The following is a 13,620-nucleotide window of genomic DNA, read 5'->3' as shown; positions in this document are numbered from 1 at the left end:
GTAACAGCACTGCTGTATGGGGACAGATGGTACCGATGTATCACCATGTTGCACACCTGAACTAATGTAACATTGTGTCAATTATACTTCAGAAAAACCCCCAACTGTTATGATGGTAAATTGGCATCATGTGTATTTTAACCACAATTAGAAAAAAAAAAAAAAACACACATATGATTTTCTCTCTCTCCCCTCCCCCCCACATCAGAAGCCCTAAGAAAAAGGGAGCCTGGGCCCAACGACCAGAAACACCAGCATTGAAATTTGCATGAACAAGAAACGAACGTTTGCATGAAGTCATTGATTAAAGAGTCTGGTTATGGCAACCGGCACTGCTTAAACAAATACAGTGACCTTGACCCCTGGCCAAAGCTGATGGATCCACGGCTTAGACATCTGACCCAAGCTCAGTCAAACAAAAACTCCCTCTGGGAAACAAGACAGAGAAGCCCAGAGACTGAAAGTCCTGAGAACTGAGTCCTGTGCGTAGCCCTCACCAGGAGCCCCAAACTAGCCCCCCAATCCAGGCTGCCCAAGCTCTGCCCTCGACCATGTGAGACACCTGAGTGGCATGACAGTACCTTCTGTTTTTACTTAAGCTATTGGCAGGGTTGATGGCAGGATAATAATTTGACATTGTAGCCTGAGTGTTTTTCCTTTTCGTGATTTCCTACCATCCCTCCACCTTCTTCCATTCAGGCAGGAGCCTCAGACAAGTGATGACCCAGTAGAAGGCAGACAATAAGCATATTCTTGGCTGTTGAGTTTCAAATCCAAGAAGAAACAGAAGGATGCGCGCAAACCACGCGGTCCTGCACCACCACCCCCAATAAACAAAAAACAACTCCCCAGCCTGAGAGAGCAGAGGGAGTCAGGGAGGACAAGAGGGTCCGCGGGTAAGATCTGGGTCCCTGGGCTGGGCTGGTGGTGCTGAGCGATGACAAAAAACCCCACACAGGCCTGGAGAATCTGAAAGCAGAGGGGCCTTGTGCCTATTCTTCCTACTGGGTGGAGCTGAGAAACGAACATGACGCTTTGCAGAAATGGCTGCCTGGTGTCTTGTCGAGTGAACCTGTGTCTGAGGCTGTGTGTGTCCCTCCATGCCGGAGAGAAGCATATGTTCCTGCTGTACCCAAGAGAGGGCCAAACCAAAACAGAGGCAGAGGAGTACTGAATCCAAGCAGTCCGGCTTCTGAATCTATTATCTCAGCAATTATGCAACAGCCTCATGGAGAAAGTATGGGAGAAACTTAAATATCTAGGGATAGAAATGTGTACCTATTATTCCTGCAAAGATCCTTAATTAACTGCACCAAAGCTAAGACCCAGACTTCCTCACAACTGAGGACATGGGCCTTCCTCCACAGCCCTCTTTTCCAACCCATGCTCCTGGCCATCTGTGGGGTCCAGGCTCCATTCTGTAAGGAGCGTCTGGGCTCCAAAAGCCCAAGAAACAGCGGTGCCTCTTGGGTTCCAAGTCACCGTAGGGCCCAGCCTCCCAGGCAGAGGGAGGCTTCTGCAGCCTGAAATTGAAAGTTCCCTCCAACATCATCATCGTCTGCTCCTCGGTTCCTGATGGGATTGTGAACAGACAATGGGGAACTGGCAGGCCTGGTAATTAGCAGTAATTGTTTATAATATCTGGGCGGCTGCCTGATTTCCCATCCCAGGGTGCCTCGCCAGCTGCCAAGGAACCAGGCACACGCCCCAGAAACCCTGAATGGGTTATCACATCCTCCATGGGGCTGGAGGACGGAAGAAGCAAGTGGTGATGGGTCCCTGCTGGCCTGAGGACCAACTGTATCAGGGACCCCACTCCACCTCGGGTTCTTCCCTGGAAGAGGATAAAAGGCAGGGGACACAAAGTTCAGAGCTGGTTCTACTCACTGGTCACCTGCCTGCTGTGTGATCTCTGGCAAGCGGCTGGTGTCTCTGTGCTTGAATCTTCTCATCTGCACTCAGGACCACACCTACCTACCTCTTGGACAGTGTGCGGCCATTCCTTTGGCAGGTGCCTGTGCTGTACCCATTTTAAATGCTTCAAAAATCTCTGCTCATAGGAGCCACTCTCAAGGGGGTGGGAAAGAGTCTGCTGAGTTAAATATCATACACATGCTACTACTTAGACCATGCCTGTATGCAGTAGGAACTCAGTAAATGTTCACTGCCAAACCTTTCAGCTGGTCTAAAACTTGGAAAGTATGGTGGCTAAGACTGGACTTGGGCATAATACAGACCTTGGATTCCAGTGCTGTGCAACCTGGGGTGAGTTTTGTAACTTCTCCGAGCTGCTATTTCCTCATCTATGAAATGCAGATCAACTATAATCGCCTTACTGAGTTGCTGGGGAGAGTCAGTGAGGTAACACAAGCAAGGTGCTCAGTACAGGACCTGACAACACAGTATGTGCTGAGTGAATAAAATCTGGTCCCTGCCGCCTGGCCTGGGAGAGCCTCTTCTCCCTCTCCATGGCATTTCATGGCACTTCTGAGTCCCAGCCTGTCTGGAAGTGTAGCATCTGGATGCCTGAGACCAAGCCCAGGCCAACTAGGGGGTAGTGGGGGATGGGGGGAGGGCTGCAGTAGCTGGTTTCTCCTGGGGACACATGTGAGCCACGCGGGTGCAGGCACAGGCCTGAAACAGGATTACAATCCGTGTTCCACTGGGCTTTTATTTTTGTGTTAATGGTGAAATAAGATTGCCTGCATTTCAACTCTCATTAGTTTTGTTTGGGGAGCTGCAACCCATTTGTCTTTTATTATTAACCTTTGAGCTCAGTTTGGACCCTGGATTTTCTGTGCTCTTGACAGTTCAAGGAGTAATTGGGTTATTTGGGGAGTGACTCTTCTCTTTTCCAGATGGATCACCTGTCTCAGTTGCATCCGAAATTAAAAGGGCTGCACAGCCCTCCTGGTGATTATGGGTTATGTGCTTCTGAAAGGTCTTAGTAGTTTATGGGTTCTCTTCCATTCACTGTCTGCCCCCCTGTTTCCACCCATCCATCTACCCTCCCACAGACTGGTGAGCCTACACTACAGCCAGTTCTGCTGTAACACAGAATATACATTCCTGAAAATCACTCTGCAGTGCAAAATGCTTCAATAAAAAATCAGCTTATGGGGAAAACAGGGTTAATTAAGGGCACAACACCCAAATACTACATCAGTATCACATCCACAAAAAGAAAAAAAAAAAAGACAGGAACATGGTGAAAGTGGTAGCACAGTCTTTATACACATTAAAAGGTTAAGAAATGCATAAATGCCAAAACAAATACAGCGCTGTACCTAGGAGATAACCTAAAGTCTGCTTGTGGAAACGAGTGTCAGAGGGATGGCAGCCGGTGAATTACCGTGCCTGGCGGAGCAGGGCTTTCTGAAGTGGGACGCCGGGTGTGGACAGAACACCAGCCAGGAGCTGTGGGAAGCAGGGAGCTGCTGGCCGTGTGTCTTATGTATTCCCGTGTAGGGGCGGTTTTCTGCGTTCCCCTAGTGTGTCCCATGGATGAAACGCACCTGAGCAAAGGCGAAATCTGTACTGCACTCAAATTATTCCCTAATACTTCAACTGTGTTGGAACAAATTCATGTTTTCAAAACAAGCGTTGCAGCAGAATTGACTGTATGCAAGGACACACAGAATCCGCAATCCCCACTCTGGCTTCTCAAGTATTCAAGACATTTCCAAACCTGCCCCCAAGCACATGAGTGCAGCTCACAGGCATGAAGCCAGGGATTTGATTCACGTATCAAGTAGATAACCGAAGGGGAAACCAAGGCACAGAAATGTTACATAACCCAACCAAGATCACTCTGCTAGGAAGTGGCAGTCTGACTGCAGAGTGCATCTTCTTAACTGCTCTGCTGTGCTACCTCTGTGTGCCCTGAGGAAACCTTCACCTTGACCAGAGCAGAGCACAGGGGCTTGCACTGCAAGCCCTGGGGTCAAGCAGGCCTGCATTTGAATCCTGGAAACCCCCGCCCCCCCCCCATCCACTAGCTGTAGAGACACATTCTTCACCTCTCAGAAAGCCTGGGTTTCCTTTTTGGTGAAGCAGGAAAAAATCATAGGATACCCCTCAGTGCTGTTGTAAGTACCAAATGACATACACCCAGAACCAAATCTGGCCCAGTCAAATGTTCCATAAATACTAGTGCTTATAAAGCAGAACAAAACATGTCCCCCTGTCTCCTAGCCCACAGCCATATCCAGTGCTGGTTTGTCATTCAGGCACAATGACTCTGTTAAATAGCAGAAGTGGGGAAGAGAAAGGGGGTTCCAACCACCCACCAGGTCTCCTGGGCCTTTGGTGACTAGGGAAACAGCCTTGGCAAAATGTGACCCTGAGCCCAGGTGCAGTGGCCATGCCATCAGCTCACAGTCTGCTTTCCAGGGCCCTGGACACAGTGATCCAGACACCCAGGGAGCTGGATGTTGATGACCCAGACGCCTTAGAACAATGCGGGACACAGGGAAGGAGCAGGAGGGGCTCTGGGAGCCAGCTTTGAGAGCTTCCGGGCCCCAGAGAGGATGCCGGGCCCCCGATTCTGAGTGATGGAGGCTGGGGAGGTGCAGGAAGGAGTGAAATGTGGGTGTGCTTCTGCCCGCAGTACCTATCCGCTATCTACCAAAATGCGCTAAATATCACCTGTAGGGCAATGCTGGGCAGGCACTGAACTCAGATAGACAGACACACGTGTGACAATTATGACAGAGTGGAGGGTGCTGTGGTGGGGGAGATCAGGCTGTGGAAGCCGCTGAGACAGCCAGAGGCATGGCAGACCTCGATGTTCCGCCTCCCCTGCCCACACCCGGGGCAGACATTGCTAATCGACCTCAGCATTCCTGCCGAGGCTAGAACGGGCTCCGGAATCGTTCTCCACACAGCATTCCAGGGAGCCACTATCAATTAACCGAAGCTGGCACCGGAGATGAAGCGTATGCGCCAGTTCTTAGCTGCGATCTGGAGGAGGAATGAGTCAGAGGGTGGAGGGGGAATAGAGGTAGGAAAGGCAGTGCAGGTAGAGGAAGCAGAGACCTGGAGAGGAGACAGAGGTTCAGGGCTCTGGAGCAGGGGGCACAGTGAGGCCGGGAAGAGGCTGGCAGAGATCAGCGGAAGTAAGTGCTGAGTGACAGACTATGGAGTTTAGACCAAAAGGGAGTCTTGCATACATCCCCACAGGAGTGATGAGTGGCCTCGCCAGGGGGGTGGGAGGGAGAGAAATGGATGAGTCAAAGATAGTTAGGAATAAAATGGAAGAGCCCAGTGATGGGTTGGATATGGAACACAAGCGGCAAAGCTGCCTGGGAGAACCCCAGGCTTCTGGTTTGGGCAGCCAGGAGGCGGTAGTGCTGTGGGCTCAGACAGCAGGCTCTGTTTACCCGGACCCCCACATCTTCCAACCCTTGCCACATCAGTGCTCACCAACCTCTAACAGTCAGGACCTGTGTTCCTCTGGCCCTAAAAGCTCCCTCTGCTGCAGGGAGGGCAGGAGAGTTAACTGAAAGCAGCCACCAAACAGTAAGTGACCAGAGTCAAGAATGAATCTTTAGCTCCCCTCACCCGCTCCTCCCGGGGTTAGCTTTGGGGTGCACGGTCCCCCTGACTGCCAGAGTCCCCTTCAGGACCAAGCTCTGGTTGCCTGTGGTGGCAGCTCGCTTCTTAATTAATTTTTTTAAATGTTTATTTATTTTTGAGAGCGAGAGACAGAGCGTGAGCAGGGGAGGAACAGAGAGAGAGGGAGACACAGAATCTGAAGCAGGCTCCAGGCTCTGAGCTGTCAGCACGGAGCCTGATGTAGGGCTCGAACCCACGAACCGTGAGACCATGACCTGAGTTGAAGTCTGGTGCTTAACCGACTGAGCCGCCCAGGCACCCCAGCTCGCTTCTGAAAGCACACGCTCCTGCATGCCTGCTTTGCTTCTCTCACGTGCTCCTCTGCCATGGTTTTCTGGAACCATCTCCCAACTGAACTACTTGGACTCAAATCCATTTCTCAGGCCTGGTTCTGGGGAACCCAAACTAAAGCAGACAGTCACCAGGGAGTATCTCAGGATTCAGGGGTGTCTGGGGAGGCACTATTCTCATGGCCCTTTCTCAGGGGGCTTGAGCCCCTGCCCTTTATCTGGGAGAGATGGGCCTGCTGGAGGGGAAGGTGGGAAGCTTGACTCTGCCAAACCCACAGCTGTTCCCTTCCATCCTTGACACAGAGAACTCCCAATTTTCACTGAGGCAGAACGGGGCCCAGGGAAGGAAAGCCCTTCCCCAGGAGATACACCAGGATTGGTCCGACACGCTGAGACCCAGGCAGGGAAAAGATGAAGGGATTCATTGAGCCACCAAACCACCCTAGAAGCGTCCACCTCCAGAAATCTTGATAGATGCAACCATTAAGTAAGGGAAAGAGTCAAGTGTAAAGGTTAAGGGCAGACTCCAAAGCTTAGATTTGAAGGCTGGCATTTAAAACCACTTACTGGCTGAGTGACCTTGAGCAAGTTAATTAACCCTTTTGGCTTCCTTTTCCTCGTCCGTAAAATGGGGGACATGAACAGTCTCAGTATCATCAGGTTGTCGTGAGGATTAAATGAGCTGTTATACGTAAAAGCACTTCGCCCGGTGCCTGCCCAGAACAAGTGCTCCATAAGGGTTAGCTCTAGAACATTATTACCACTAAGCCAGGGCTTCTCAAGCTTCATGTGCACACGACCCAGCTGGAGATTTTGTAAAAATTCAGATTCTGACTCAGTGGGTCTGGGGTGGAGCCTGAGAAGCTGCATTTCTAACATACTCCCAGGGGACCCTGATGCAGCTGGACTGTGGGCCACACTTTGCACAGCGAGTGCTGATGTCACTGTCAGCTAATATCGTGCAACCTGGAGCCCAAGGATCTTCGCTGACAGAATGGCCCCACCCACATGCACCCCTTCCCCAGCCCAGAGACCTGGCTAGGAGGCAGTGCTTTCCAAGTTCTCTGTGCCCGGTCTTTTGCAGCTCTCACTTCACTGATAACTGCTTGGTCAGTGCAGGCCAGGGTGTCCCAGGTGCCCGGCCCTAGCACACTGTAGGTACTCGATCATCACTGCCAAAATAAAACCCCCTGCGGCCACTTGCAGAAATACACACGCCCAGTGATCCAGCGCACGGGCAGACGGACCCAGCAGTGCCAGGGGCCGCAGGCTCGTGGGGGCAGCTCAAGCACACTGGCTCCTCGTAAGCCTCAGCTGGGCTGGCAGGAGCCCAAGGGGAGGACAGTCACACCCCCTCCTATTTCAGAGCCTGGCATCTGGGTCCCACCAGCGCCTAAAATACCTCCAGAACAAGGAGGAGGCCGACCACAGCTCCATGCCCCCACCTGTTCTTTCTAGGTCCCTTCCTGGCCCAGGTGTCAGGTGGAGCGGTAGAACCTGGCCGGGTTCCATCAAGACTCAGACCCTCTCTGGAGGGCAAGAGTCTCCCCTCTGCCGGAACCTGCATCCTCCAACCCACCTAGTCCTTCCACAACTGGGTTCACGATATCCACCCCAGACTTTTTGATAATCAAAACCATCACAGCCAACATCAACCCCATACTTGCTCTGTGCTAAGTACTTACAGACATGATTGCATCGGGGGTGGCTCCCTGTATCCATTAGGACGCAACTGGCCACAAGGAGCAAAATACCCAATTAACAGGGGCTGAATCAACAACCAACAACAATAATCACAGACAATAATAATAGACTAATAGTGCATGCTACGTACCAGTCGCTGTTCTAAGCGCTTGCACATGTGTTAATTCATTTAATCCATACCACAACTCTTTTAGTGGTCTACACTATCATTGTCCCCTTTCCATAGATGAAGAAACTGGGCTCAAAGAAGTAAAGTAACTTCACCAAAGTCACACACCTATGAAGAAGCAGAAATGAGAGAGGCACCCGGGTGGCTCAGTCGGCTGAGCATCCGACTTCAGCTCAGGCCACCATCTTGTGGTTCGTAAGTTCAAGCCCCACATCAGGCTCGTGACCCATCAGCCTGTCAGCGCAGAGGGTGCTTCAGATCCTCTGTCCCGCTCTCTCTGCCCCTCCCCCACTTGTGCTCTCCCAAAAATAAATATTTAAAAAAAAAAAAAAAAAAAGAAGGAGAAATGAAGCACAAACCAGGACAGTTTGACTCCAGAGTCTTGACTTGAAGCATAAGAGGCTGAGAGATGAGCTCAAGGCCACCTGGGGGTCAGTGGCAGAGCCAGGGACTAGGACCCAAACCTGACCCCCTGAAACTCAGCAGAGACCCACTACTACCCAGATGCCTAGAATATCTTCCTCCAAGTTTGGCTGCCTTGCCAAGTTTCTCAGGTTAAAGAAAACACTTGTTCCCTTCCTCCTCCTCCTCTTCCCCTCCCTTCCGCCTGTCCTCCTCCTCTCCTCGCCCTCCGGAAAGCCTCCCTAGGAGGTGGGTGGAACGGCAGCATCTGCCAAGGCAAGGCCATTCACAGAGGCCGGAGATGCCCAGTTTAGGAGGGGCTGGGGGTGGGAAGGCCTCCAGCCAGCAGGAACCCCCAGCTGGGAGGCAGTGTCAGAAATGAGAGGAGAGCAGGAGGTGGTGGCCAAGCCCCTGCCCTGCCCTCGGACAAGCCCCTTAGCCCGTGCTGTCCAGTGGAATGGTCTCTGAGGACAGAGAGGCTCTATATCTGCACGGTCCCAAACGGTTGCCTCTGGACACGTGTTGCTGTGCACCTGAAATATGGCCCGTGTGATGGAAAAAGAGATTATTTCACTTTATTCAATTTTAATTAATTTACATTTAAATAGCCATGTGCCTAGTGTCCGCTGTACTGGTTGGCACAACTTTACCCTTCCCCAGCTGAGGATGGCTAAGACAAGAAAGCAATGTGTTGCCATGGAATGAGTCCCCACTGGGAGTCAGGACTCATGAGTTCCACACCTGTTAATGTGCTGTGTGCCCAGAACAGGTTCCTGAACCTCTCTGGGTACGCTGATCATCACTCTGGAGCAAAGTTTCATTGCTAGGGATCCACAGATGGGCTTTAGGGGAATCTGGGAACCCCTTACAGGTATGAAAAGAGGATGTAGGTCTGTGTGTGTGTGTGTGTGTGTGTGTATGTACGTGTGTGTGTGTGTGTGTGTGTGTGTGTGTGTGTTAGGGGGCATGTGCATGCCAACAACTTTCCCAAAATTCTCAAAGAGGTCCATAATTGCTGCAGACAGGAGAACGTCCTGGGGAAAGATTAGTCCTCCCCCAGGGAGCCTTTAGAAAATGGAGTTCCTGAGCTCCACTCCCAGAGACCCTGATTCCAGGCACAGGCCCCTGCAACCCGTATGGGGAGCAAGTGCCCAGTGATTCTGATGCATCAGGGGAGAGAGGTGCTGGCAAGGAGGGAGTCATACCCAATGTTCTATGACTCAATGTTTGTGAAACTCCGTAACAAGCAGTAATATGTATTTTTAAAAACCACTTGTGATTTAAGAAACTAAGAAAGTGAAGATGACACAGTAACACTCATAATAAGACCCCTCTCCACCCCCTTATTTCCCAGCACTCACATGTGGCACTCGTGTGCCGACACCGTCCTGTGCTCTCTGTAAATATTAACCCGCTGAATCCTCACAACACCCCTCTGAGGCTGGTACGAGCACCCCATTTTACAGATGAGGAAACTGAGGTGCAGAGAGGGGACTTGCCCAGGATCACGCAGCCAGTGGGCAGTTGGGCCCCGGAATCTGCTCCATGCTGCTCCACCACTGGGGCTCCTTGTTTATCACCCCCCTTCTGGACTACCAGGAGTGCTGAGACAATGCCCCGACCAGCCTGAGGCTGACCCAGGGCTCCCGGACGGGGTCGCTCAGCCCTGCCCGCCCCACGCCACAGGGCTCTCGAGAGCTAGGAGGGCTGGCAGCAGGCCGGCCCCACACTCACTTGCCCTCGGAGCCGTAGCTATTCATGCTGTCCTCGATGGACTCGTGGCTGGCCTGGCGCAGTGTCCGGCTGGGCATCTCCACTGCCAGGCCGGTCTCCGTGCTCCTCTGGATGGCCCCCTTCAGCCTCCGGCTGTCCCCTTCTGGGCAGAGAGGCCAAGAGAGATGGGGAAAGAGACACAGGATGGGAAGGGGACAGAGAGACAAGTCATCTGGTTAGTGTTACAGTGGCTGGTGTCGGCCCCCACCCCCAGACCATCAAATTCCTACCACCTGCCCCACCTGTACCCCCCTTCCTGGGGCAGCCATGCCCTTCATACCCACCCAACAAGCAGTGTCACATGAGTCCCGTTAACTAACGGATTCATTTACAGGTACTTTTTCTTCCTTGAATCCATCTCTCCCCTGCAACTTTCTACAAATCATTTCTCCTCTTCCTCTTCAGCTACTGTTTTTTTAGAGTTTATTTATTTTGCAAGGGGAAGGGCAGAGAGAAAGACGGTAGAGAGAGAATCCCAAGGAGGCTCCGAGTTGTTAGCATGGAGCTTGACACGCGGCTCAATTTCATGAACCATGAGATCGTGACCTGAGCCATAACCAAGAGTAGGACACTTGATCACCCAGGTGCCCCTTCAGCTCCTATTTATTGAGCACCTACTACATGCCATACTCTGTTGAGTGCTTTGCATGGATTTGGGCCAGGTTTTGCATCTCAGTACAACTGGCAATTTAGATGGCATACAGTGGTGTTGTCAGGGGCTTCCTGTGCATTGTAGAAGGTCTATCAGTATCCCTGGCCTCTACCTACTAGATGCTAGTAGCACCCTCCAGTCCAGTTGTGGCAACCAAAAATGTCTCCAGACACTGCCAAATGTCCCCTGGGCGTGGGGCAAGTCACCCCTGATTGAGGACACTGATTTAGACCACTGGCTCTGAAACCAGACTGTCCAGCTTCAAACCTGGATCTCTTTCTCACTGGCTGTGAGAGTCTGGGCAAATCACTCATCTGCCCTGTGTATCAATTTCCTCAACTGTAAAATGGGAGAACAGGCTTATTATGACAAATGGCCCTCTGCCCTTGCTACTCCCTCCCCTCAAACATCTCCTCCTCTGCCAGTAGCTCACTCCTTTGCTTCCACTCTGCAATCAATCACCTTATCCAAGACCTTCCTTGACTATTTCCTGGCCCCTCACACCCCCTGCCCCTCTCTGTCCTATCATCCTGCTTTGGCTTTCTTTCTAACACCACCCCAGATATGTTGTATATTGTTGATTTATTGACCAGCTTCCTTCCCGCAGAGGGTGAACTCCATCAGGACACGGTACTTTGCTTTGCTTTGTTGACTGTCGAAGCCCTGGGGTTGAGAAGAGGATCCAGCCACAGTAGGTGCTCAATAACTGCTGGATGAACAAATGTGTGCCTTGAGAGTGGTCTTCCTCCTCAACCACCCGTGAGGAGATGGGTCTGCTCTCTCATGTTAGCATCAAGGACACTAGACACAGAGATTAAGCCACTTGTCCACACCCATCAAGACTTAGAAAGGTGGATGGGGGGGATGGGGAACAACAGTGCCAGGAATTGACCCCAGGAGAGTCTCTTTGTTCCATGCTCCACAGCCTGGTGATCAGGGTAAGCTTTACAACTCCTGCCTCCCTGTAGGCACTGTGGGTTTGCTGGAGGTGGGGATAGATCTTTAGGGGGATCTTCCCCATGTCTCTACAAAGTCTGGGATGAGTTCGTACACCTCAGGGGCTTTCTCAGCGCCTGCTGACCAACCCACTGCAGTGAAGCAGTGCCACCCAAATCCCATCATTCTGCTTGGCAAGAGGTAGGGGGACTTGGGTCTGCATGCCAGGAGACAGAGCAAGGCCAGGACGCCTCCTGGTGGCTGCCTCCTGGCATCCCTTCTCCTTTCCTCCTTGACTTTAAAAGATACACACACACACACACACACACACACACACACACACACTGTGTGTTTCTCAGAGTGTGTGCCCACGTTTGTCTCCCACATGTATCTGCATTATTCAGGCGCACAGATGTCCACACACTCAACACACAGTAACACAAATACAGGAATATACGTGCAAAGACAGTGTGTTAATGTATGTCTGAGTGTTTGTATTTGTGTATTTCTATGAGTCTCCATATACCTACCATTCTGTGTTTCTGAGACTAAATGGGTATGTGCCAGTCACACAGATGTACATCCATAAGAAGTATATGGCAACCCACTCACAAAAGCACACAGAGAAACTGACGCTGTGCATTTCTGGGTGTGTATCACCTGGGTATTTCTGAACACATGTGTCCCTGTCTCTGTGCTTCCCTTCATTCCACAACTGGTTCTTTCCCTAAGCTGTATCTGCATCCCACCCAACCATTTCTGTGTTTCTGTGCATAGCAGGTGCTTAGATAGAGTAAGATCGAGAAACACACACATGCACACTCACAAGCACAGAGAGATGTCCCCCACCGCACATACACACAGTGCAGACTTACGTCCAGGGACAAACCCCACTCCCTCACACTGGGGATACAAACCCACAACCCGGAACCCTGCAGGCAGGCTACAGACACCTGCCCGGGCTTTCCACCTCCCCACTGAGCCCTGTTCTAGAGCACCACACTGGTTCGTTCCCCCACCCACCAGGGTCTGACACATTTCTCCTGGAAGAGGAAGAACCAAAGCATGACACAACAACTCAGTCCCCACAGGGGCTAAGGAGGAAGTTTGGAAAGGCGTGCTTCACGTGCTGTGGCATTCTGTAGCACCAAAGCATTTCCCATCCAGTACCCTGTATGAGCCTCGGTGAGGCTGGTTTTGCAATCAGATGGAGCAGGCATAGAATTCTGTTCTGCACACACTAGTTGCTAGACCTTGGGTGAGTCAGGTAGCAGTTGAACCCTGTGGAGCAGTTGAACACCTACCACAGAGCCTGGCACACAGTAGGTACAAAACAAAAATGGCCACGTGACTGCAGAGAAAGACCTAACACTCCCCAAATATGCTCATGCCAACTATCTTGCATTTTCCTCCAACCTGCCACCATCTCCACCATGGGAGTCCCCAATCAGGTACCCAACCACACCAACAATGTCCATCTAACCTCATGGGTTAGATGGCCATCCCTTGGTGACTCAGTCAAGGTCCCCAAAGGGACTGTGCCAATGCTTTCACACTTCCCACCCCATAACCCCATCACCCCAACAAATGACCTTTCTCCCACTTTGCTGAAAGAATGTGTCTCTTTGACTTGCTCTTTCTCACTTCCAAATTTCACCATCCTTAGACCTTTCAACATGCCCCTCACCCCTCTCCTCCTCTCTGGGAGGAAGGGGTAACCCTTCTCCTGGCCAAGGCTGATCAACCACCTGTTCTCCTCATCCCACCTCCTCCCACCCTCTCCAAGAACTCCTCCTCTTAGCATTTGTCCTCTCTGGGCCTTGATTCTGCCACCTCTACATCTTCTGGCTCTTTCCATTCCTCCTGCAAGTCTGCTCGAGGCTTCACTTCTTCCACCACCCCCTTCAACCAACAAACTCCTTCAGAGAACACAGACAACCACACATTGTCATCTCTTGCAGTGTGGCTTCCACTCCATTCACACAGCTTACTAAACCAGTCTCCAGTGACTGCTCATGACTAAGTACAAGGGCCTTACCTCAGCCCCCAGCTCCTGAAATATGGCACTTCCACTCACT

General features: G+C 51.5%; 1 protein-coding gene across 2 annotated transcripts in view; it reads right to left on the bottom strand.

Annotated features, from left to right (window-relative positions):
- The window catches only part of RIMS4 (regulating synaptic membrane exocytosis 4), a 63,994-nt gene that overhangs the window by 12,775 nt on the left and 37,599 nt on the right, over nucleotides 1-13,620 (bottom strand). Inside the window, exon 2 of one of the 2 annotated variants that reach the window (XM_023251211.2) lies at nucleotides 9,916-10,057. In XM_023251211.2, coding sequence (XP_023106979.1) covers nucleotides 9,916-10,057 — 142 coding nt within the window. The remainder of the gene's footprint in view (nucleotides 1-9,915; nucleotides 10,058-13,620) is intronic. The other variant, XM_023251212.2, reaches the window with a different exon arrangement.

Source organism: Felis catus, chromosome A3 (genome assembly GCF_018350175.1).
Source record: "Felis catus isolate Fca126 chromosome A3, F.catus_Fca126_mat1.0, whole genome shotgun sequence".
Classification (NCBI taxonomy): domain Eukaryota; kingdom Metazoa; phylum Chordata; class Mammalia; order Carnivora; family Felidae; genus Felis; species Felis catus.
Note: the sequence above shows the minus strand (reverse complement) of the source record. Positions and strands in the feature narration are given on the sequence as shown.